Source organism: Cervus elaphus, chromosome 11, assembly GCF_910594005.1.
Source record: "Cervus elaphus chromosome 11, mCerEla1.1, whole genome shotgun sequence".
NCBI lineage: Eukaryota > Metazoa > Chordata > Mammalia > Artiodactyla > Cervidae > Cervus > Cervus elaphus.
Window position 1 is genome coordinate 39040590 of NC_057825.1, and position 27432 is coordinate 39068021.

A 27432-nucleotide genomic window follows, 5' to 3' on the forward strand; every position below is an offset into this window, starting at 1 on the left:
GGATCTTCCCAAACCAAGGATTGAACCAGGGTCTCCAGCATTGCAGACATATTCTTTACTGTTCGAGCTACCCAGGAAGCCCAAATAGTGACTATTTGCATTTCCACCTAATAACAGTTGTTAATATTAGATTCAGCACTGGAACGTGCATTATCTCATTTGATCCTCACAACAACCACATCAAAGAGAAAGCATCTACTTCCCCCTCCCTTATTTTACAGATCAGAAAACCATTTCCAAGAAGTAATGAAACTTACACAAGTTTGCACAACTAGCAAAGTGGTAGAGTGTGGATTTTAAGAAGTCTGATTATAGTGATTCTGGGCTTAATCACTGCACCAACTGCTTCTGCTGCCAGAAATATTTTCAAGCCATTTCCTCCAGCATTACTCACTCCCTTCTAGTGAAGTCTGAACAAGTTGGTTAAATTAGCAAAAACTTAAAAGAGTCCTTTTGCTGAAGACAGTATGGTAGACACTATTGGGAAATCTGAAGAGGCAAAGATCCTTTGCCAAAATCTTCTTAAGGAACCAAAATACACTACATATAAGAAGCATATGGGTTCCCTGGTTCCTCAGATGGTAAAGAATCTGCCTGCAATGCAGCAGATCCTGGTTCAATCCCTGGGAGGGGAAAATCCCCTAGCAAAGGGAATGGCTACCCACTCCAGTATTCTTGCCTAGAGAATTTCATAGACAAAGGAGTCTGGCGGGCTACAATCCATGAGGTCACAGTCAGACACGACTGAGGGACTAACACTTTCATTTTCACTTTTTTAAACAAATTAATATATATGGATATATATCTGTATTTTTAGAAGGAAAGTAGCAGCAATGTTAGTAACTGTGGTGTGATGGGCAAATCTATCCAGTGTCAGGGAAACAAATGACCATACCCAATTCTGCAGCTGTACAGAATTTAATACCCTTCAAACAGTAGTGTGGGGAATATTGCAGACAATTCTGAAATGACAATTAAAGCTGATTTTTTTTTTTTTTTAGATGACCAGGTTTGTTCCTTTTTTTAAAAAAAAAAAAAAAAGCTGATTTATATTTGTAGAATGTAGGAAACAAATCACCTTCGAGATGGAGCTATTTTTAAAGAAAAGTATTGCTACCGTGAGTGAGCAAAAACCACCGAACGGACTCATCTCGCCCCTTCGTCCTCACTAACCTGCTTCTCCATTCCCCAGGTGTGCTCCGCGGCCCTGGTACTATCCACGAGGTGGTGCTGAAGCAGGTGATCATTCCCCGCTATCTGAAGCCATTCCCAGTGGAGCCATAACACCCTTGGTCTTCCCTTGCCTCCAAAATCTGAGCTGTCAACCGACTTCTGCACGCTTAATATGCAAATCTGAACTCTGCGGGTATCGCACCGGATGCCCTGCCAATAATCTTTTCACTGATCCCTCCTGTTGGCCACCGTCACCATGCCTTAGACTCATGTCAATTCCTTTGACAGGGTTATAATAGCTCATCCTACAAGATCAGTTTAAATGTATGTGATTCATTACACGGTGTCATTCTTGAGACAAGGACATGCATAGTGGAAATACACACCCAAGAGAAGATGTGGCTCCTTGAATATGTATTGGTTATTTTCTTTTTTTTCTTTCTTTTTTTTTTTTTTTTTTTTTGAGCGCATTCCTAATCCAGAATGGTTTGCAGTCCACATTAGATGGAATTGCGTGTATCCTCAGCCTTGTCCCCTAAACTTTGGGAAGATATGTTTCCTGAGATTAAAATCACTAGCTAACGGTTTCCTGCCCCGCTTTGGCCCCTCAGCCTCCTGCCTGGCTGGGGCCAGATTCGCGAGAAACGGTGTCCACAGCCCTTCGCTGTGCGAGGGGATATCCAGATTCCGAGGTCTTCGGCTGGATGTAGTGCCTCTTAAACCCAGGACCTACCCCGTCCCTCCCCATCCTCCCCTCCGCCCGCCCCGCGCCGCCCTAGGAGGAGTCTAAATGTCCGCTTCCCCCGCTGAAGGGGATTGTAATGCGTAAACAGGATTAACTCTCTCTCCTCCAGCTGCGCGGATCGGCCCGCGCGCGGCCTGCGGGCCGGAGTGAGCCCCATGGGTGCGCGGAGCGCGCGGCTCGGGGAGTGGGGGATGTGGGAGCACGGGACCTCCGAGCTGTCCCTGGGGCCCGCTTCCTCGCCGAGGGGGGCTGGGGACCACAGCCTGGGGAGCTGCTCCTGGGAAGCCGGGGCTGCCGGCCGTGACGGCTCGGGCTCCTAGCGGCAGCCACCGCTCCGCCACCTCCCTCTCCCTCCCCGCGCTTCCTCTCCGCCCACCGCGCTCCAGCCGCCCGGTCGCCGCCGGCTCAGTCCTCCGCCCCCCCGGAGCCGCCGCGCCCGCCCGCGCCCGCCCGCGCCCAGCCATGGGAGACCTGCCGGGCCTCGTGCGCCTGTCTATCGCCCTGCGCATCCAGCCGAACGATGGCCCGGTTTTCTACAAGGTGGACGGGCAGCGCTTCGGCCAAAACCGCACCATCAAGCTGCTCACAGGCTCCTCCTACAAGGTGGAGGTGAAGATTAAGCCCACCACGCTGCAGGTCGAGTGAGTGCGGGCGCGCGCCGCGGCTGACCGGCCTGTCTTGGGATACGCTGGGTGGACCGAGGCTCCCGGCACAGCCAGAGCCTCTCCCGGGCACCTCTCACCTCGCCGGGAGGGCCCAGGAGGTTTTGTGGCGGGGGGGAGGTATGAGGTCAGCTCTCTGCTCCCTAGGTCATCTCCTTCGCTATTCTCGCTTCCCTCCACGCTTCGAAGGGTGAGGTGTTTAATACTGCAACTGGAAGCCAGGGGATCGGGGGCTTTTTCTTGTAAATTTCTCATCCCTCTGTCCAGCCATTGATGCGGACCCTCAGGCGGCCGGGGTGGGGCGGAGGGGAGAAGCTCGCCTTGGGCTTCACCTACCGCAATTCCGGTTCATCTCCGCCGGGTTCTGCAAGACTGAAGGAGGCAGAAAGGCTGCGTAATGAGGTATAAAATTGGGGGTGGCTGATTATTGGGGCTTCTTAAGGATGCTCGCCACTCATCCATCAGCCATTATGAGCCTGGAACCCCGGGGCTGGAAGAGCAAGACGGAGGGCAGCCTTCCCCGCTTAGGCCTAGTTTCCCTTGCCTGGTGTGTTTCTTTTTCTCCTGAATTGTCTGTTCAGCCTGGTGATGGGATTAGCAACATCCTTACAACAAAAGGATGGTGGTGTGTGTGTATCTGTGTGTGTGTCTGTGTGTGGCAGGAATTATCTCATCTCTGCTATCAGAGGTGGTTGTAACCTGTAAACCTCAGGCTAGAAAGTCAGTGAGGAAGGGTGCAGGAACTTATGGGGAAGTATCCTTTACCATAAGAGGTGGAGTCCTTTACCTCTCAGCTTCTGCCTAAGCATGGTGTGAAGTCTAATGTGGAAAGAGGAAAGAAACCACCCCGTATTGTATCTACTACCATTTGCTGAGCTCAGAAGGTGGGGTGGAGAGGGCTGATAGCTTAAGTCTTCCCCAGTAGACCTTAATTCAACAAAGTTGTGTCGGCCAGTAGACTTTTAATTCAACAAAGTTGTATTGGCCTTCTAGGTGCCAAGCTCTCGTTGAAAGACCTAGAATCAAACCTGGCTTGACTCTGATGCTCTTGGTCCATTTACTTGTCAGCATCCCCAGCAGCTCCAAGCATCCATGATTCTCACATTTCCCAGTGTTCTGTGCATCTAGATATGATCTAGACTTTTCCTTACCCATCTTTCCTGGCAAACCCTTCTATCAAGTTACCTGGTCTAGTTCCCTCAGGATAGTTCTCTATTTTTCAAGTTAATCTAAAAATAAATTTGTGTTAATGAAAAAACTTTTTTTCTTGTTATACTTTAATTTTATCAAAGTGCTTCAATGCCCTAACCAGTGGTTCTCAAACCTGAATGTACATGAGAATCATCTGGAGGGCTCTTTAAAACACAGATGACTGAACCTCACCTTAAGTAGATGTAGTAAACTCTAGCACTAGAGTGGAGCTTAAGAATTTGCTTTCTGATAGATTGGCAGGTGATACTGACATTGCTGGTCCAGGGATGACACTTCAAGAACCATTACCCCACTGGGAAGACCCAGAGGAATCGGGTGGAGAGGGAGGTGGGAGGGGGGATCGGGATGGGGAATACGTGTAACTCTATGGCTGATTCATATCAATGTATGACAAAACCCACTGAAATTTTGTGAAGTAATTAGCCTCCAACTAATAAAAAAAATAAAAAAATAAAATAAGTAAATAAATAAAAAAAAGAAAAAATAAATAAATAAAATGGAGACCCTACAATCTATTTCTCAGAGTAGTTGAGATTAAATGAGATAACATGTAGTACTCCTAACATAATAGTAAATGCCTTTTTATTCTCCAACATGGCCTCTTCTCCCCCCTCAAATCACTTTAATGCTATTGTCCTTTGTGGTAACTCAAGAGGAGAAAACCCAAGTTGGTGTCAAATATAATTGTTGCCCTCATCAGGCTAATAAGTAGCTAAATGATTAAATATTTGCTTATGTTTATTCTCCATTTGTACAAACTAAAAAGATCATTACATTGACCATTTGGTATTGCCTGGACAAAGTGTAAGTAGCATGGTCTTATGACACTTGTCATGTTTAAAAGAATCTAGGTGACCTCCTTAAGAATCAGCTGAGGTTCGCAGTTACAGAATGAAAATGTCAACAGTAGCAGCAGTGAATGTCACAGGGCTCAGTCACCTATGGGGCCTGGAGGCATTGTGTCCTGGGATCCTGACGATGTGTGGAGTAGTGTCTGACTAAATGCATCTCAAGCTGGTTTCCTTAGGTGTATTTAATAGACCTTAACAAGCTCTTTAGATCATATAGTACTGTATGATGTTATTCAGTTGCTAAGTCATGTCCAACTCTTTGTGACCCCATGGACTGCAGCACTCCAGGCTCCCCCCCCCCCAAAAAAAAAAGAAAAAAAAGAAGAAAAAAAAAAAGAACCATTACCCTCACATGAAGAAATTATGCAGTGAGAATTTTTGGTATATGCCTGGCTTGAGGAAGAGTACCCCCCAAATCATGGGACCCCTAATGTTCTGTTGTTGGAACAGAAAAAAAATTATTAGAGAACTCATTCAGTGGTTCTGAATTCTACCTGTGCATTAGGATCACCTCTGCAATGTTAAAATAAACTTACAAATGCCCAAACCACACCCCAAGCCAAGTGTTTGAGATAGGCTGGGTATAGCTAGATTTTTAAAAGTTCCACAGATGAGAAACTAAAGAGGAAGACCATTGACAGAATCTGACTTAGCCTTGTACAAGTATTCTGGATGAGAATACTCATGTCAATCCAGAGAGATTAAACAGTTGATCTAGGTTCACATGACTGGTTAGTTGGGAAAGACAAGCTCCCTAAAGTTTCAGAACTTTCTATCACACCACAGTGTCTCTGTTAGCCAACCCTGTATGGTTTTTGCCCAGGGTTATGGTCCACACCAGGACAGGGTGCCTAAGCTAATTTCTACCATATATGGTCAACTCAAGTCCATTGCAGGAACATTTCCATCGGTGGTGTGGTTGTCCCACTGGAACTGAAGTCTAAAGAGCCTGATGGGGACAGAATCGTATATACGGGAACATATGACACAGAAGGTGTGGCCCCAACCAAGAGTGGAGAACGGCAGCCCATCCAGATCACCATGCCGGTAAGGTCTGCTTGGGAGTGTTGGGGTGTGATGCCAAAGCAAATGGAAACCATGTAAAGGAAAATAATCACTATTTTCCCTTAAGAAAGGATATAAAATCAAATATTATGAAGTGTTATATCAGCTCATAGTTTCATATATTTTTTCATAATGTCCCAGTTGTTGTTTTAGTCTCTAAATCATGTCCAATTCTTTTGTGACCCCATGGACTGTAGCCTGCCGGGTTCCTCTGTCTAGGGGATTTCCCAGACAAGAATACTGGAGTAGGTTGCCATTTCCTTCGCCAGAGGATCTTCCCAACCCCAGGAGCAAACCCACATCTCCTGCATTGGCAGGCAGATTCTTTACCCCTGAGCCACCTGGGAAGCTCAGTGTCTCAGTACGGTTAATTAAATAATCCATGCTTCTCCAATGATCAGTTTTACAGTAATTTCTTTGTGACAAAAATATAATTCTCTCCCTACATTTTTGTTATCTGTTCCATTGATCTGCCTATACTTATGCCACTGCTGCATTGTTTTTACAGTATATGTTTGTGTATTTTATAATTGGCCACCTTACGGAACTTGCTTACTAAAATTCTTCATTCAGTGATCTTGGATTTTTCAGGTAGACAATCATAATCTATTAATACATTTAATTGTGTCATTTTCTGGGTTGTTTTTTTTTTCCTGCCCTTATTGCATTGGCTAATGTTTCTAGAATAACATTTTCCACTAATAGTGATAATCCTTATCTCCAGCATTTCACTATTAGATATACTGTTAGTTTTGAATGTTTATCTTGTTAAAGCATCCTTTTACTGGTTCATTAAGAGATAATTGGGAGATGTGTTGAATTTCATTTCATTCCTTTATCTATCTATGGAAATAATTTAAAATACTAAACTTCTCTTTATTTCTTAAAAGAAACCCTACTTAATGTCATTTATCATTTTTAATATGTTATTACATTGAAAATGCTAATATTTAAGGGTTTTAATTTTTAATTTTATAGTTGTTTTGTTTGATTTATCAGCAAATATGTAAAGACTTCCTCTATATATCAGGTATTGGGAGAAGAGTGGTGAACAGAATAGATATCCTTGGCTTCATAGGGCTTCTAATGTAGAGGAGGAAAACATACTTTATACAAGATTATCAATAACAAAGTAAATAATTATTATTGTACAAAATGTGCTAAAAAAGTAGTGGTACCCTTGGGACATATACCAGGGCTCTTAGTCTAGCCGAAGATTTAAGGGATGGCTTTCTTAAGAGCTGAGAGAAGAGGGAACATTTGAGGAGAAAGGAGCTACAAAGATCAACAGCTGGAGGAGAGCAAAATGTGTTTCAAGGAATGAGTAACCCAGCATAGCTTGAGCAGACAGTGAGGTAGAGACTGACTTAAGATTAAGATGGATTTAACCCAACATTGTAAATCAACTATATTCCAACAAAAAATTTTTTAAAAAAAGATTAAACTGGAGAGGTAAACAGAGCTCAGATGTTAGAGGGCCTGCTTATTGAATTTATCTTCATGCTTCTGGGACTCCATTGGAGGTTTGTAAGATTTAACAAATCACATGGTAAGTATATGTTTAACCATATAAGAAATATCCTGATTGTTGTACCATTTCATATTTTTACCAGCAATGTATAAGAATTCTAGTTACTTTACCTACTTAATTATATCAGTCTTTTAAGTTTGGAAATGCAAAAGACCTACATGAGCTAAAACATTTTATTTCATGATCTATATTGTAGTCTTTAAATTGGATAGCCGAAATCTTTCAGCTTTGTTTTATTCAAAGTCATTTTGACTATTCTAGGTCCCTGGCATTGTTATATAGATTTTAGCATGAACTTGTCAGTTTATTCTCCAATTCTTCAGGAACTGGAATATTAATTGGGTTTGCAAATTGGGCAGTTTGAAAAGATTTGACACTTTAATATTGAGTCTTCTGATGCACAAATATATCTGCTTATTTAGGTCTTCTTTAATTTCTCTCTATAATGCATTACAGTGTTTCCTGTACAGGTTTTATACACATGTTGTTAAATTTTTCTTTAAGTATTTCATATTTAAGCACTATTATATATGGTGGTTTACTATTTATAGAAATAAAATTTATTTTTTTCTATATTCATCTTGAATTCTGAGGCCTTGCTAATCTCACTTATTAATCCTAATAAGTTGTTCAGGATTTTTTTTGTAGAACACTTAAGCTATTCCATGTTTGATATAATGTCTTCTGCAAATAAACAGTTTTTCTTCTTCTTTTTCAATTCATATTCCTTTCATTTCTGTCTTGATGGCAATGCCTAGGACCTTCAGTTTGATGCTAAGTAGAATTGATGAGAGTGGACATCTTTGTTCCTTAATCACAGGAAGACAGCATTCAGTTTTTCAACACTAAGTACGATGTTAGCTGTAGGGTTTTTTATTAAATGCCTGTTATCAGGTTAATGAAGTTCCCTTCTACCACTAATTTACTAAAATTCTCCTGAGAGGTTTAAAAAAATATGACTGTGTCATATGTTTTCAAATATTCTTTTTATACCTACTGGGATGATCATATAATGTCTTCTTTATCCTCTGGTAGATTTTATTGTTTATTCAATGTTGAAACAACTTTGAGTTATTGAATACTAGGATAAATACCAATTGGTCAATGGTATGCTCCCTGTATATATGACTGGATTTGATTCATTAACATTTTATTGAGGACTTTACATCTGTGTTCCTGAGAAATATTGGTCTGTGGTTTTCTTTTTTTGTATTGTCATTGTCTAGTTTTGGTATCAGAATAATAATAAAATTATTTGAAAGTTGTTCACTCTTCTGTTTTCTGGAAGAGTTTATATTATTCTTATTAAAATATTATTTTTATTTAATGTTGGTTAGAATTCACCGATAAAGGCGTGCATTTCATTTTATTTAAAGGTTTTGAGTTACAAATTCAACTTCCTTCTTTGATAACGGGCTATTCAGGTTTTATTTCTTGAGTTGATTTTTGTGATTTGTCTTTGATTATCATTCATTTTTTTCAACTAAATTGTCAGATTTGTTGGCATGAGGTTGTTGGTAAGAACCCTGCACCATCCTTTGATATGTTAGGATCTCTAATAATGTCCACTCATTCTTTATGTTTATAATTTGCCATTCCTCCCTTATCCCCAACCAGTCTAGCTAGAGATTTACCCATTTTATTGGCTTTTTCCAAAATCCAGTTTTGTTTTCATATGCTTCACTGACCCATTTTTCTGTTTCATTGACTTCCAGTCCTATCTGAATTATCTCTTTCGTTTGCATTAAAATATTTTAATTTAGGTTATATACACAGAGATAGAATTTGAGTCTATAAGTTAATGTTCTTACCAAATTTGAGTTATTTTTAATTACTATTTTGCCTCAAATTCTTTTCAACTTTATTCTCTCCCTTTCTTGTAGTGCTTCAATTACACATTGGACAGTTTGGTGTTATCCTACAGGTCTTTAAGGTCTTGTCCAGTTTTCTTTTATGGATCTCCAAATTAGATAATTTCTATTGATATATACTCAAGTTCACTGTTTTTTTCATCTGCCCCTTGTTTTCTGATTTTTTTTCTATCATTATATTTTTCAGCTCTAGAATTTTTATCTGTATTTTCTGTAGTTTCCATTTCTCAAGGTTCCTTATCTGTTTGCCTATTTTGACCATATACCCCTTTACCTCTTTGAGCATATTTATAATTGCTGGTCTGAAATATTTATTTGGTAAATCTAGTATCTAGCCCCGATTAGAGCAGGAATGACTTTTTTCCTGAATATGGGTCATGCTTTCATTACTTGTTTGATAATATTTGATTAGAAACTAAATATTATAGATGGTATATTATTGATTTTAGTTTATTTTATTCTTTTGAGGATTATTTTCTTTTTGAGTTACATTCCTGGACTGAAGCTGCAAATTCTGTCTTTCTAGCAGGACAGCAGCTGAAATCTCTGCTTAATTTTTTTTTCAACTTCCAGTTGCTGCTTTTCTAGCCTGGTCCCCTTTGTCTCAGTGGAGTTTAGCAGTCAGCTATGGAATCGGACAGTTTACACTAAGATTTTGGTATCCATCTACCCTGAGGTTTCTCTAAATTTCCAGTTTTTCTACCAGTCCTGAGCCGTTTGCTTTGGTAATTTCAAGCCATGAAGACTCCAACTTCTCAGGTTTGGGAATGCATTCAATTTAAAAAAAAAAAAAAAAGGCAGCAAACTTCCAAATCTTATTCAGCATAACTTTCTCTTTCAAGAATAGATGCTTCACTTAGATGAAATCAACCCTGCTAACACCCTGATCTGGGACATCTGAGGAGCCTGGCATCTTATAGTCCATGAGGTCGCAGAAGAGTCAGACACGACTTAGCGACTAAACCACCACCAACCTCTTGAACTAGAAACAATAAACTTCTGTTGTTTGGTGGGGGGAAATAGACTCTTTACTGGTTTGTCTGCTTTTTCAAGCAGGAAAAACCCCCTCCCAGCAGCCTATACGTGCGATTAGCCTGTAGAATTATGGCGGAGTCATAGTCAGATTTTGGGTCTCACCTCTTCTGCAGCTTTCTTGCTTTCAGGATTTTCTCCCTAAATTTCCAGCTGCTCTTCCAGCCCAGGACATTCTTCTCCCTTTTCCAGTAGATAAAACTGCTATTTTCTTCTGCCAGAACTGCCTGGGATTGGGGAGCATCCTCAGGCAAAAAACCACAGGAACGGTTCTTAATTGTTAGAGTTGAGATCCTTCAAGAGTAACTCTGATTTCTGTCTTGCTTTCAAGCAAGTTGCTTTTTAAAGGCATCAAATAGCTTTTGTTTACATTTTGTCAGATTTTATAATTCTCTTTGTAAGTTTCATCCAACAGTTCCACCCCACTATTATCACCATTTTAAAAAACATTTCAATGTAGGACTTCCATTACCTGGTAACAGTGATAAGATTTGCCAGTTGTTAAAAATCAGTCTAGTAGCAATGTGTAGATTAGACGGGGAAATGGGCAAAGGACAGAAGGTCTTCACAGTTTAACATGGGGTGTTAGAGTTAATCGCTTTATAAAATGAATTGGGCACATTTTCATAGTTTATGTTCTGAAACTGTTTACATGGTGTATGATTTAGCTGTTATTTGAAAGTCTGACAGAATTTCCCCATAAAAGTCAGGATCCAAAGTAAAGATATTTGGAAAGAATATCCATAACTTTCAACTTAGTCCATAAGTTTGCCTTTGGAGAGGCTTTGAAGATTTTATTGAGTCTGTTTTAGTTGGTTTTCTGAGAAAACCATCCATTTCTACAGAAACACATTTTAAAAGGTATTTTTAGACTTCTAAAAAAATATTTGAAGGTCTCATATCCAGTAAAGGGCTGGTGGATCAAAATAAGTTTCTTTTATATCAAAGATCCTTCTATTCTAGTGTGTCAAGAATAGCATATGTATCAATAATTAGAGTTAAAGGAATGATTAACTGGAAGCAAAATTGGAAATGCATATCAGAATTTTATGTTTATTTTTATTTTTTAAAATTTACTGAAGTTTAGCTGATTTACCGTGTTGTGTTGATTTCTTCTGTACAGCTCAGTTACTCAGACATATATGTTTATATATTTTCCGGAAAATCCTGGAAGACACTATATATATATATTCTTTTTCATAGTCTTTTCTATTATGGTTTGTCATAAAACATTGAACATAGTTCCCTGTGCTATACAGTATGACCTTGTTGTTTTTCTATCCTATATATATAATAACTTGCCTCTGCTAATCCCAAATTTCCTTTCCTTCCCTCCCCTACTCTCTCTCCCCCTTGGCAACCACAAGTGTGTTGTCTATATCTGTGAGTCTGTTCTTGTTTCATAGATATGTTGATTTGTATAGTATTTTAGATTCCACATGTAAGTGATATTATATGGTATTTGTCTTTTCCTTTCTGACTTACTTTGCTTAGTATGATAATCTCTAGGTCTATCCAAGTTGCTACAAATGGCATTATTTCATTCTTTTTGATAGCTGAGTAATATTCCATTGTATGTATGCACCACATCTTCTTTATATCCATTCATCTGTCAAAGGATATTTAGGTTGTTTCCATGTCTTGGCTAAATGGTGCTGCTTGAACATAGGGATGCATGTATGTTTTAAAACTTTACTTTTGTCTGGGCATATGCCCAGGAGTGGGATTGCTGAATCCTATGGCAACTCTATTTTTATTTTTTTGCAGGAACCTCCATACTGTTTTCCATAGCATCTGCACGAATTTACATTCCCACCAGTGGTGTACAGATCTCTGCCCTCTGTCCAGCATTTGTTATTTGTAGACCTTTTTTTTTTTTTTTTTATTTGTAGACCTTTTAATGTTAGCCATTCTGACTGGTGTGAGATGGTACCTCATTGTAGTTTTGATTTGCCTTTCTCTATTAGTGATGTTGAGCATCTTTTCATGTGCCTATTGGCCATGTATCAAATTCTAATGAGAGCTCAAAAGGCCAGTGAGCTGACTTTAAGTTGTTCATTCTTTCACTGAACTGGTGCTGAGCACTGGGTCAGGTACAGAGGCAGTCACAGTAGATGAGACTGTATCCCATTCAGGTGGTCACAGAACAGGAGAGGAGACCTCCCTTCCCCACCTTCTCCCTGGAGCCAGAATGGGCTGAGGGGAGCAGAGCTATAACTTCCTCTGGTTTTAGAAGGGTGTGAAGTCATACTTCTTTTGCTGTAAGTTTAAAAAGAACACTAGGAAGAACGATTAACAAACAATTTAGAACTTAGTTAAAAACTTCTTAATTGGATTGGTAAACTAAGAACATCTACATTATTTTGAATAAGACTGAAATACGGTATTTTTTTTAGTATGAGTATAATTTAGACATATCCATTAAAAGAAAGATTTTATTACTCACAGTAAGTCTGGATTGCCTGTCCAGGTACCTGCTAAAAGGCTGGAGAGCTTTTAAGTTACTCAATACCTTTGGGGTATGTTGTGGGGAAAAGAATTTCTACGCTCTAACTCAAGAATCCTGAGTTCTATCTGTAAAGCCTAGATTCTTCCATATTATTTCTACTCTAGAAGAAGCAGGTGATTGATAGTTGAATGTTCCAGCAGTGATCACATAGCGTTAGGTTTGAGCATTGGCCATGCATTTGTGTTTTATTTGTAGTAGGCTGATTCTCAGGAAAACAATGGAAATTAGAGGTTTTCTGATTATGTCAGCAGCTCTGGTATTGAATTCAAATGTTCATTCCACTGGTGAAGCTTTCAGCTAATTTCATCATTATCCTGTGACATTTTTAAGTTACCATTATTATGACTCAAGTTTTTAAAAAGTGTAGACATACCATATTCTCACAGGCAACACTAAAACCTTGAACTATCCAGGTAAATACAATCAGTTAAGCAGCAAGTTCCTGGATTATTAAATTTACATACTTTATCAAGGGAAACATCCGTGGTGTGGGTGCCTTAGGAAACCTCTAGAATGTCAGAATTAAAACTGGAAGTTATAAAGGTATTAGGATGTCATCTTCTTCTATAATTAACTCTGTATTAGTCCCTCAGTTGTGTCCGACTCTTTGAAATCCCATGGACTGTAGTCTGCCAGGTTCCTCTGTCCATGGGATTCTCCAGGCAAGAATACTGGAGTGGGTTGCCATTCCCTACTCCAGGGGATCTTCCTGACCCAGGTCTTCTGCATTATAGACGATTCTCTGTCATCTGAGCCATGAGGGAAGCCCCATAATTAACTGTGATCCCAGGCAAAGCTTAACTCAGTGGGCCTGTTTCTTTAATACAAATAGGTGAATTCTACTCTTTGATCACTAAGACCACTGTCAGCCCTAACATGGTATAAAAATTATAAAATTACCCTTAGGGTATGATACTAGTTGTTTGCTGAAGAAGTCAGATTCTCAAATACTGTCATTTAGGATGACACCAACTAGGACTGAAATCCAACAAATCCATATAGGATTCCTTTCTGGTTGGGTACAGGCATGCTGAGAAGTGTGGCTATGCATCCCAGCATCTCAAGGGATTTGCATGTTTCTTTAAAAAACTGTGAAATATCAAGACAAGATTCAGAAATGTGAGCTTTTAAAGCACCAGTAATCCCTGCATTTTGATTTGGTTCATTTTCAGATTAACTTTCACATAAATACATTCTATAGTTGCAATCATTTTTAATATATATTGTCCAACTTTCTACATATTTTAAAAATTTTAATGGTAATATAAGACTCTATCACAATGTATCATGATTAGACTTACCCAGATATTAGATATATTGATTGTCCCATCATAAAAAGTGCTATAATGTAAAATTTTATATATGTATATACATACATATATATATCTACTTCAATCTGAGTAAAAATATTTGGTCAAAAGAACTGAATCTTTAAGGCTGTTCTCCAATATGGCATTTTGGTGTTTTTTTTTTAAGTTGTACATACTATTTTACAATGTTACTAGCAATGAAGAAGCCTACTGACTTTGTTATAATTATGACATCACTGAGAATTACTTCAAATGTAATAGATTTTCTAGTTTACTTTTCACTATCACAAGAATGAACATTTCTACATGTCAATTTAATTTTGTTTCTTCTATAGATTGTTCTTTCATGTTTTGTCAATGCTTCTGTTGGAAATTATTTTCTTAAATCAGACTCCTAATAAAGAAAAAAATCTGTCATATCTATCCTATTTCTCTTACTCTTGCTTTATTTTATTTTTCATTGTGTAGAAATACAATTACACTAAAATTTTTCATTTTCTATTATGATTTTTTCTTTTAAAATGAAGATGGTTATTTTTTCATAGTTAACAGTCTATTTTGGGTTTCCCATAAAATTTTAGATTTTATGTGATTTAACTTTCCTCTAATTCAAATTTGATTTATGTTTATACCGTACATCATTTCCAAAAGATTTAAAATGGTATTTCACATTTTATGAGTCCAAGCAATAAAGCCTAGGTCCTTAAATATAATTTCTACTCTAGAAGAAGAAGGTGATTGATTGTTCCAACAATGATCATACAGCTTTTGGTTTGAGCATTAGCCATGCATTTGTATTTTATCAGTGATAGGCTAATTCAATTACAGCTGAAATTAGAATTAGCATTAATTGAAATTAGAAGTTTTCCTGATCAAGCAGCTGAAATGTTAAGTGAAAATTTCATTTTTGTGATGAAAGCTTTGTATATGCTTTAACACTATCCTATGACAAAACTTCTGTCAAGCTTAAATATTATACATTGCTGACACAACCACTTACATAAGTAATAAGGAAGTCTTGAGATGTCCAGGTAAACTCAATTAATCAAGTAGGTGAAGCTAGCAAGGAAAGCTGAATTAAAGGTACACCAAAACAACTTCTTATAAGTCTAGGGTTATCTCAAGATAGTTTCTTAGATTTTTAAACATTGGATAAAGGATGCTAGGATACTTGGCTATTTGGGAGGCTCTGTTCTTTCCTGATGCCTTTCCTTCTTTCCTGATCAAAAAATATTTCAGATGGATTATGAGATTATCTCTAAAGCATCAACTTTGTAAAAAAATCAAAATGAAAAGGATGTATCTAAACCTAAAAGAAATGGAAGAAATCCAAAGGTAAAAATGGAAGAAATCCAAAGATTAAAAATGGAAAACTCTGGTTACATAAATGTAGATTTCCTGTTAAATGTTGTAAACAAAGTTAAATTAAATTTTCCTTAAAAGGCAATTTAAAAGGCAAATGATACTTGGTGACATGTGAAAAGCTTGTTTATAACGGATGGTTAAGCAGTGTTGCCTCGATTTACCACTGCCTGTGCAGACAATGCTGCAGCCCTGAAGCTGGACTCAGGATGTTATCAAATGCCATCTGACTTAGATTAGTGGCAGTGATCTCTTTATTCACATAATTCCAGAGGCCCTGGTACAGGAATTTATGAATGATACCCAACTCTAAGGGCTTCCCCGACAGCTCAATGGTAAAGAACCTGCCTGCCAGTACTGTAGACAGAGGGGATGTGGGTTCCATCCCTGGGTGGGGAAGATCCCCTGGAGAAGGAAATGGCAACCCACTCCAGTATTCTTGCCTGGGAAATCCAATAGACAGAGGAGCCTTGTAGGCTACAGTCCATTGAGTCACAACAGAGTTGGGCACGACTTAGTGACTAAACAACAACACCCAACTCTAAAAGCTCTCCACCCCCACCCCCACTTCAAGGAGTATTGCTGACTTGTATTTTAATGGGACTAATTCTCTACTTAGTCCCTTCAAGGAGAGAGCCCAAAGGGAGATTCTGTCTGCATTATGATAAGTCATCGCATTATTCCCCTTCTGGTTGGCCCTCTTAGACAAGAGACTGGGGGGAGTTTGGAGGAATGAGGCAAGCAGTACATGAGCTTGTTGTGAACCTGTGTTGTGCGGGAAGGTGGCCTTACACATGCATTCCCAAACATAAAATGTGTTCCTCCTGTCAACTCTTTCTAATATTTTGGCACAATCTGTTACTTCATATATAAAGAATTCTTAGAAACCAGTAAGGAAGAGAACCTTACTGGACATAGGAAATTGAAAGAGAAGGACATAGGAAATTGAAAAATAAGCAAAAAAAAATAAAGAGGCAATTCACAAAGGAATGCAAATCATCAATAAATATTAAAAAAAGACTTTCACTATTATACATATATATATATACATATAAATAATACAAGGCCAATTTTCACCCACAAAATTGGCCAAATATTAAAAAATAATACTACTAGTTCAGTGCTAGTGTATTTCTTTGTGAAATATGATTTACTCTAAATTGATTTTGGGTCCTGCAAACTTGCTGAATTTGCTTGTTAATTGCTTCATAGTTTTTGCACACATTTTTATCGTGAATTGAAAGTTTTGTTTCCCTTTTTCCCCTTCTTGCCTTAATTAGGGCCACTAATACAGTGCTGAACAGGAATAGAAGCAACTGCTCTCCTTGCCTTATTTCCATCTTATAGGGAAAGGACTCGGTTCACTTAACGTTGAAGGTGATGTTAGCTATTGTTTTTTTATTAATGGCCCTTAATCAGACTGAAGAACTTTTCTTCTATTCCTAGTTTGCTGAGAATTTTTATTATATATGATAATAAAGTATAAGGATGGTAAAAGGTATAAATAAGGATGGTATAAGTATAAATAAGGTATAAGGATGTTGAATTACCACATGTTCTTTCTGCATTTATTGATATGATTACATAGTGTTTCTCCTTTATTTTGTTAATATGGCAAATTACACGGATTTTCAAATATTGAACCATCCTTGAGTTCTGAGGATAAACCTCCAATGTAATATCCTTATTATGTATTGCTGGATTTGATTTACTAATATTTCAAGCAAATAAAATTATATGTAAGTTTTATGCATAAATCCATAAGGAATTTTTGTCTGCAACTTTCCTTTACCCATAATATTTTGGTCAGGTTTTGGTATCAGGGTAATAGTGGCTTCACAAAATGAATTGAGAAGTATTGCTTCCTCTGTTATGTAGCATCAGTATTTTCCCCTTAAGTGTATGAATTTATCATTGAAGCCACTGAGCCTGAAATTGTCTTCCTGGTAAGAATTTTAATTACAAATTCAGTTTCTTTAGTAGTTAGAGATTTAGTGATAGTTTGTGTCTTTCAAAGAATTTGTACATTTGTATACCAAATGTATTGGTATATGTTGTTGTTTAGTCTCTAAGTTGTGGCCAACGCTTGCAACCCAATGGACTGCACCCTGCCAGGCTCCTCAGTCCTTGAGATTTCCTGAGCAAGAATAATGGAGTGGGTTGCCATTGCCTTCTCCCAGGGATCTTCCCAATGCAGGGATTGAACCCATGTCTCCTGCATCAGCAGGCAGATTTTTTACCACTGAGCCACCAGGGAAGCCCATATTGGTATAAGGATCCTAATCTAAGGATTCCATGTTGTTACCAATGTAGGATCAATAGTGATAGCATCTTTCATTCCTAATATTGGTAATTTGCTTTCTTTTTCCTACTCAGTTTTGCTGGGATTTATCAATTTTAAAGATAGTTTTTTAAGAAGATTTTAGTTTCATGAGTTTTTCTTTACTGTTTTTCCTTTTTCTGTTTCATTGGTTTCTGCTCTTTATTGCTTTTTTATTTGCTCTTTATTGCTCTTCTTACTACTAGACTAGCTAAAATTAAAAGAACTGGCAATGTCAGCTTTTGGAGAGAATGTATCAATAGAACAACTGAAACTCATATTGCTGGTGGAAAAGTAAAATGGCACAATCACTTTGGAAAAGTTTAACAATTTCTTATGAAGTTAAGCATACTTATAAGACTTAGAACTGTTAGCCCTATCTATTCAGCTAAGAGAAATGGAAAATAAGGATTTACTAATAAAACTTCAAATGGTACAGGAATAGAGATGTTCAGAATCCAGTAGGAATTGGTAGGTCAGACCACAGTAAAAGTCACAGATGCTTATTTAAACTGAATTTGTTTACTAATAAAGTAACGTCATGTCTCTATCAATACAGTAAGTTGATTCTGTGCTCCTAAGTCAATGAATTTCTGCATCACTTTATTCTTGATGAATTTCACATGTCACTGGTGAAATTGAGTAGAATGGTGAATAGAGAGAAGTACTCTGGGGATTCTAGATCATATGGTTGTAAGACCACCACAGAAATTGTTTAAAATAAATTCTTCAGGACTTCCTTGGTGGTACAGTGATTAAATATCTGCCTTCCAATACAGGAGACATGAGTTCAGTCCCCAATCCGGGAAGATTCCATGTGCCATGGGGCAACTAAGCCCATGTGCTGCAGTTACTAACCCACGCTCTAGAGCCCATGAGCCACAACTACTGAACCAGCACAACTACCAAGCCCAAGTGCTGCAACTATCATCGCCCAGAGCCTTTTGTGCCTGGAGCCTTTTCTCTTCAACAGGAGAAGCCACCACAATGGGAAGCCCATGTACTGCAACTAGAGAGTAGCCCCTGCTCTCCACAACTAGGGAAAGCCCGCACAGAGTGAGAAAGACCCAACACAACAGGAAAAATTTTTTAATAAAATATTTACTGTTTATTAACAAGTCAAGATTCCTCACTTGTTACTGAGGACAACAAATGAGTCTCCTCTCCTTAGAATCTGATGGGTTTCCCTTCACATTGGTTGTGAAATAGAAGTGTACCAAGGCTTGTAACTTGTAAGAACACTAAAGTAAAATGTCCAGGTATATAGTAGAGTGTCAGTTTCAGAATACGATAGACTGGGTGGCTTAAACACCAGATATTTATTTCTCACAGTTCTGGAGGCCGGAAATCCAAGATCAAGGTGCCAGCAGACCTGGTGTCTGATGAGAACAGTCTTCTTGATTCACAGACAGCTTCTTTCTTACCGTGTTCTCACATGAAGGAAGGGAAAAACAGATCATCCCTCTCATGTCTATTTTTATAAGGGCACTAATCCTATTCATGAGGGCTCCATCTTCCTGCCATAATTACTTCCAGAGGACCCCACTTCCAGATACTATCACTGGGGATTTAGGCTTTACCATATGAATTTGGGGGAGATACAAACAGTCTGTAGTGGCATCCTAAAACATTCTACACGTGACAATTCATAGATATTCTTCTCATTCAGGGAGAAAAAAGAAACACTGTTCAGTAGCTTGTAGCTCATTTGCTTGTACACTGGTTATCATTTTCTGGATGAAAATTAGGAAACCTAGGTTCTTGACTTGCTCCTACCACTAGCTGGCTGCACAGTACTAGAGCAACTCACTTAACCTCTCTGAATTAGTTCTTTCATCCACAAAATGGAGATGTTAAAACCAGACACAAGACTGAATGAGATAAAGGATAGTAACTGTGTATTTTTAAAAAGAGAGCTATTAAATGCACAGAATTATCCTGTGTCTAATTGCATCACTGGGGAGCTTGCCTGGGTAAATTTTCCTTGGAAGGCACAGATGGGTTGGGAGCGGGTAGAAAGCTGTGTAGTTGTTTCTGTTCTTCAAAAGCAATGTCAGTTTTGAAGACCCCATCTGTTCTTAGCCAGAACAGAAGAAAGCCCGAGTTAGGGAGATGGCCAGGAAATAGAGCTCCAGAAGGAAGAATAGAAAGGGCGCTTATGAGAAGTTAAAACAATTAAGATGTGGGAGAGAGGAAAATACATGCCTAGTCAGCAGCAGTTAAGTTTACTGTAACATGACCTTGAGTCCAACATTAATAAAAGAGAAAGAAAGTAGAATCTTTAGCTGTGACTTGCTGTCAACATATTTCTGTTTTGGTTTACTGTGTTACTGAGAATTCTTGGATGGAGACTTTCTTAGTTGTAAGGTTACTTAGATATTAAGTGTAGTGCCTTAAGGGCTTTCGTTTTTGTTTACTGCCTGTGGTCTTAATCATCTTTGTTTGTTTTTGTGACTAACTTTTATTTATATCTATTTCCAAAAAGGCCTCAGTATTGTTTCTCCCACTTACCTAAGCTTGTTTCAAGCTGCTCCTGCGAAAGTTTAGTTGGTGTTTATAAAATATTTTTAGAACTTAATTCAGTTGCATTTAAAATGTACAGTATCCTACATTGGTCAAAAATAATAGTAAGTCATCTCGGTGTTTTGTAAAATGAGATATCAGTTTATTATTACCACTTAAGGGTGGTATTATAAACAAAGTTGTATCATACTTCATACTATGTATCCTTAATAGATTTTATTAAATCCCTAGGGTTTGAGGGATATTTGTATTAATTTTTCAGGGGTGATAGATCCATCTCACCATTTAAAATATTCTTTCTGCTTATAAAAGTAACATATTTATTGCAGAAAATTTAAGTAGAAAGCTAGAAAAAGTTTTCTTTGGGAACTCTTGTTAATATTTTTCCATTTTCTTTTCTCTATACATCTTAGTGTATTTGAGCTCATTTTCATCCATCTTTTTTCTGTTAACATTGTTTTAATCATCTTCTGTCATCATTAAAACTAAATTCCTAGGCTTCCCTGGTGGATCAGTGGTAAAGAACCCACCTGCCAATGCAGAAGACACAGTTTCAATCCCTGTTGCAGAAAGATTCGACTTGCCACTGGGCAACTCAGCCTGTGTGCCTGTCTCTAGAGCCCACCGACCACAACTGCTGAGCCCATGCACTGCAACTCCTGAAGCCCGCGCGCCCCAGGGCACATGCTCCCCAACAAGGAGCCACCGCAGTAAGAAGTTCGGGGACCACAGCCAAAGCACAGCCCCAGCTCACCTCAACTACAGAAAAGCCTTCACGACAGCGAAGACCCAGTACAGCCAAAACTAAATAAATAATACATTTAAAAAAAAAAACCCGAAATTTCTGTTTAGTGGTTATACATATTCAGAGTACAGATATACCACCATTTTTCATAATACTTTCCTAAAGTTTTAGGCTTAAACTGCTTCTGGTATTTGAAATTGTTTGCTGAGTTGATAGGTGAACAAGTTACAAAACTCTGAAAGTTTGTATTTCTTTAATTACTAATATGACTACATTTGAATATTTTTCAGAGTTAGCCAATTTTTTTAATGAACTGTTCAGTTTTATCCAAATGTTCTTAGTAGTTCTTAACATATTTTATGTTAAGGATATTAGCTATTTGGTAAAACTTGTAAATACAATTTTGGCTTAACATTTTTTTCTGATTATAAAAGTAAAATTTGATCATTAAATCTTTAAAGTACCAATAAGTACATAGAAGAAAATGAAACTTATTCCATCAGCATTAACATGTATAATTTTTTATTATTAAATTATTTATTATTATATTATAATTTATTATTATTATTATTATAATTTTTATTATCAAGCCTGCACTGGGTCTTCGTTGCTGCATGCAGGCTTTCTCTAGTTGCGGAGAGTGGGAGCTCCTCTCTAGTTGTGCACGGGCTTCTCATTGCTATGACTCCTCTTGTTGCAGAGCCTAGGGTCTAGGCGCATGGGCTTCAGTAGTTGTGGCCCCCGGCTCAGTAGTTGCTTCTCACAGGCTCTAGAGTACAGGCTCATTAGCTCTGACATATGGGCTTAGTTGCTCCACGGCATGTGGATCTTCCTGAACCAGGGACCAATCTCCTGTCCCTACACTGGCAGGCAGATTCTTAACCACTGTACCACCAGGAAAGTCCTGTATAATTTTAATGAAATTAATGCTAGACAGTCTTGTTGGTACTCTGCTTAGTTCAGGTAACAATACAGAATAATAGAAAATTTTTATTTAAATATTTACATTTAGACTTGTTACATAGTATTCCACTATATAGATATGCCATAATGAATTATGGATGGAAATTTATAATTCAGTTTTTCACTATTCTGAACACTGTGATGTCAAGATAAATTATAAGTGAAATTGCTATACCCAAGTATATTCACAGCTTTCAGTTCAGTTCAGTTCAGTCGCTCAGTTGTGTCCAACTCTTTGTGACCCCATGAATCGCAGCACGCCAGGCCTCCCTGTCCATCACCAACTCCCGGAGTTTACTCAAACTCATGTCCATTGAGTCAGTGATGCCATCCAACCATCTCATCCTCTGTCGTCCCCTTCTCCTCCTGCCCCTAATCCCTCCCAGCATCAGGGTCTTTTCCAATGAGTCAACTCTTCGCATCAGGTGGCCAAAGTATTGGAGTTTCAGCTTCAGCATCAGTCCTTCCAGAGACAAATTACCCTTCCAAAAGGCTGTGTAATTCAGTTCCCACTGGCAGGGTTAAGAATACCTGTCTCCTTGTTGCTCATTAAAAATCAATATTTCTTATTTTTAATCAACTTTGTTGCATTGTTTACATATAATAAATATACCATTTTAAGTATACTGATCAATGAGTTTTAACAAAAACATACATGTGCTCTTGTAACCACCACACCAATCAAGATGTAAAATGTTTCCGTTACCTGCAAAAAGTTGCCTCTGGCACATTTTCATCAATTATCTATCCCCTCCTCCTACCTCAGGTAACCGAGGTAACCACAGATATTTCCTCTCAGCATAGATTATATTCTGGGGCTTCCCTGATGGCTCAGCAGGTCAAGAATCCACCTGCAATGCAGGACACACAAGAGATGCAGATTAAATCCCTGAGTCAGGGAGATCCCCTGCCAGTAGGAACTGGCAACCCACTCCAGTATTCTTGCCTGGAAAACTCCATGGACAAAGGAGCCTGGCATTCTATCACTATAAACTACATAGATATACATATATATGTACATACATATATGGACTCATATAGTACATATATTCTTTGGGGGTCTGGATTCTTTTGCTCAGCCTGTCTTTTTTTTTTTCAGCATGTCTTTGAAATCCAAACTTATTGCTGCCTGAATCAGTATGTTCTATTTTACTGTTAAGTAAAAAGCCTTTTTATATTAGTAGATATACCAAATGTGTCTATCAGCAGGTAAATGATGAAACATTTGGGTTGATTCCAGTCTAGGGCTTTTGTGAATAAAGCTGCATATTTGTACACAGGTCTTTAAGTCATGACTTTCTACAAAGAGAGACTTCATTTTCTTAGCTGAGAGAAGATTTGTGGACTCAAGGTACATCATCCACTGTTACAAGTCAAGCAAATTTTCCAAAGGCAAGCCAAATCTTGTTTTGGGATCAGATTAACAAGATGAGGCAATGGTGCAGGATATAATTTTGAAAGCATCTTGGAAAGCTATCTGGGAAGCACCTGATCACCCTTCCCCTGTGGCAGCCGCTAGCAGAAGGCTTCTATTGCTCACTGCCCTCCCCCCTCCACGTCTTCTGGCTCCTGACAAGTCTAAGAACCTGCTAAGTCAGTCCCTGTCTCCTCCCATGACAAGGGAGGGTCAGAGGAGAAAATAACAGCAGGCATCATGCTGTTTAATGCCAGGTCCCCTAAATAGCTCCAGGAGACGGTGGCAGGGTCAGGCTACCCCGCAGGCCACTTGAGCCCCTGCCCAGTGGCCTCTAGGGTATTCTGTACCCTCTTCTCAGCTACATGAGAATTGTGTGCTCATGACTCTGGAGAATTCTGTGCGGTGTTTTCAGGGCCTGTCTTCTGGAAGAAGGTGGCAGATTTCTTGAGAGCAAGGAGTATCCCTTATACAAATTTTTCTATGTGTAAGTCACACATATCCAAAGCTATGGCTTTGGATAATGTATAATCAAAACCTGAGGCATGGGCATGGCTTATAAACACTCAATAGTACTTGAAAGTTAGCATCTTTAACAAGCAAATGCTTTCAATAAAATAGGTTTTCGTGGAGTTGAAATTAATGATGAGAGGGCAGTTGTATATTATGTTTAGTCATGTTGGACACATGTTATTTTGTACAACTGTTTTATTAAACAGAAACCAAAAGCAATCATTAAACACCATTTCTCCTCTTCTCTTCCCAATCTCCCTTCTGTGGCAAGCTCTGAAATTCTGAGATTCTAAGAGTGGTTTCCAGAACTTCAATTTAGGAAACATATACATTTGGAGAGTTATTTTTATGAAGGCAATATCATAGCAAATGCAATAAGTGTAATGGGAATATGATTTTATAGAGAAATAAATGACTTACAGATAGCTTTTCAGGAAGATCTCTCTTGTAATAAAGGAAGATCATTCATTACAGTAAAAGGCCTAAGCTTTTATCACAGGAGCCCGGAGTGATTATACTGGTTACTGAAACGTGAGGGGCAGAGTGTGGGGAGGAGGAGAGTTAGTCATTGCAAACCTCTTGGTGCAGGAATCTGTTCTTGCACAGTCCACATCGGTCAGGTTACAATGTTCCTGTAAACCTCCAACAAGATGAATGTTACTCTCGGTTCTGCAACATTTTACCTCTATATGAATAAAAAAGTGTTGTACTCTTAAAAGTCAGAACCTTGAAAATGGGCTATCCTGTGTATTTCAGGTAACATTCTTACCTTGAAGCAAAAACAATAGAATGCGAAGGTTAAAGTAAAAGAAACAGCTCTAATATGGAGTCAGATTTGTTCTTCCCTATTACACCTCTTCCAGGAACATCAGCTCTTGTCTATTGCTAGTGGCAGAATGAGTTTTTGATGGGGTGTGTTTCTCTTCCCTCAGTTCACTGACATTGGGACCTTCGAGACAATGTGGCAGGTCAAGTTCTACAATTACCACAAGCGAGATCACTGCCAGTGGGGAAGTCCCTTCTCCGTCATTGAGTACGAATGCAAGCCCAACGAGACCCGCAGTCTCATGTGGGTGAATAAGGAGTCCTTCCTCTGAAGATAGCACTTTCTGATGCTGCTGGACAGTCTCATCAGAGATCCACTTTTAGACAACCCAGCACAAGGCTTCACCGAGGCACACCAAACCATTGCCAGTGTCCCGTCTGGTGCCAAGGACCCACTAGCCCCGATTATTTTTGAAAGTGTAATTCCCCTCTGTTGCAATATCCCTGACACAAAAGATTGTGATGTTCCCTGCCCAAGAGGCTCTCTTTCTGTATTCTGTATTGATATCCCTGCCTCCAGTTGTTCTTGGTCACCCTGGTGACCTCTTGAAGGAGCTTCGTGGAATCTGCAGGCCCTGTTCCGCACTTAACTTCTCCAGTGATGACTGTGCTGTTCTGTTTCCAAGTTGAGTGCTTCCCTCTTTTTTGTTAAATGTTAAATAAAAAATAACAATGTGCGTGGGTTCCATCCCAAGTGTGCTATGGTAACATGTAACTTGCAATGTTTTCCAACTCTCAAAGCAGGCTTTGTGAAAATGTGATGCAAACAGCAGTCAATGGGACTCAAATGTTGTGCTTTCTATAAACAGCTTGGCTTTTTCAGGGAAGGATGATGACAGAAGAAAAGGACAAATGTTTGAGTATTTATACCTTATTAGAACTCAAGTGATGTATTGTGCTGTGGCCTAGTGGAAGTAGGAAAGAGCCTTGTGTGGACCACTGTTAAGGTGACCAAAAGTGACAAGGTTACCTTTCTGGAAAGTGATTGTGGTGTCCAAACAGGCATACTGATGGCCTCCCTACTTTCCCCTTCACTCGAACTTTGTAAAACTGTGTATGGAAATGTAATCAACTTTTGATATTTCTTAATAAAGACATTGAAAATCATCCTTGACTTACTTTCTTAGTTTGGGCAATATCTGTTCAGTAGGTAGACCTCTGCTTCAGGTCAGCTCTACTAAGACTGTTCCCGAGTCCAAATTGGTACTGCTCACTGCGTGACAGGTCAATAAATCAAGAGATGATGTGTCGGGGGTCAAAGAATAGAACTTTATTTGGAAAGCCAGCAACCCAAGAAGATGGTGGACTAGTGTCCCAAAGAACCATCTTACCTGAATTGAATTCAGGCATCCTTCAGAATACTAAAAAGGGAGGCTGCTGCTGCTGCTACTGCTAAGTCGCTTCAGTCGTGTCTGACTCTGTGTGACCCCGTAGACGGCAGCCCACCAGGCTCCCCTGTCCCTGGGATTCTCCAGGCAAGAACACTAGAGTGGGTTGCCATTCCCTTCTCCAATTCATGAAAGTTAAAAGTGAAAGTGAAGTCACTCAGTCGTGTCCGACTCGTAGCCACCCCATGGACTGCAGTCTACCAGGCTTCTCGGTCCATGGGATTTTCCAGGCAAGAGTACTGGAGTGGGTTGCTATTGCCTTCTCCAGAAAAGGGAGGAAACGTGGCTGATTGTTGCAAACTTCTTAATGTCAGAGTCGTTTTTCTTGCAGCTGTCTGCATAGGTCAGGTCATGATGTTCCTGTAAACCTCCAATAAGACAAATGTTACTCTCTATCTTTTGCAACCTTATAATCTCTCTACGATTAGAAAAATGAGAAATTTTTAAAGGTCAGAGCCTTGAGAATGGGCTATCCTGTGTATTTCAGACTATAGGCGATATTCTTTTACAAAAGGTACAGAGCCAGCATGACAATGCACTGGCAACAGAACACAAAGATTAGAGCTAAAGGAATAGATCCAATATGAAGTCAAGTTTATTTTTCTCTGTTACAAGATCTCCACCTATGTTGCAAGGCCAGGGGGATATACCTGGAGGAGAATTAGCACACTTAACTCATAGGTCAATTCTGACCATTACACAGGGAATACTCCCCCTGGCCCCAGCAAAGCAAACCCAGGCTTGAGTTCTTGATGAACAATCAAAAAATGTCCCTCCCCCGCTCCATTCCTTCTTCCAGGGTGACCAGTTACCCATCAGCCAGCGATGTAGCTGAGCTCTTTGAGGATGTGGCTCTGTAACTGCACATGTCCATCAAGTTAGAGGCCTCCTTGCCTGCTCCTAGACACTGCAAGACACCTGGCACAAAGCCAGTACTCCATGCAGATTGAGGATAAATCTCTAAAATGCAAAGAAACATCCTTTTGAAAGGTAACTTAATGGAACTTCTCTGGCTGTCCAGTGGTTAAGACTCTGTGTTTCTAATGCAGGAGGGCTTGGGTTTGATCCCTGGTCGGGGAACTGGGATCCCACATGCCATGCAACGTGGCCAAAATTTTTTTAAAATATATATAAGTATATTTGCACATAGATGAGGGAGAAAAGAAAAGTAACTTGCCACTTGGTAACAATATTGTAATGTTCACTTGGGAAGCACAAATCCTACTGGGTTGGAAAAAGTTAGTTGGGGATTTGTTTCTTGCTGCCTGTGAACCTTCCATGTAAGAATGAAAAGTGAAACTGAAAGTCACTCAGTCGTGTCTGACTCTATGCAGTCCTTGGAATTCTCCAGGCCAGAATACTGGAGTGGGGACCCTTTCCCTTCTCCAGGGGATCTTCCCAACCCAGTGACATGAATC

At 39.1% G+C, this 27432-nt stretch overlaps 1 protein-coding gene across 1 annotated transcript; it reads left to right on the top strand.

Moving 5' to 3' along the window:
* The first annotated feature begins 2000 nt into the window (after positions 1–2000).
* Positions 2001–25733, top strand: CNRIP1 (cannabinoid receptor interacting protein 1). The gene is made up of 3 exons (XM_043917613.1): positions 2001–2559; positions 5540–5690; positions 24734–25733. The coding sequence occupies exons 1-3, from the start codon at positions 2381–2383 to the stop codon at positions 24896–24898; spliced, it is 495 nt and encodes a 164-aa protein (XP_043773548.1). The 5' UTR covers positions 2001–2380; the 3' UTR covers positions 24899–25733.
* The last annotated feature ends 1699 nt before the right edge of the window (positions 25734–27432 follow it).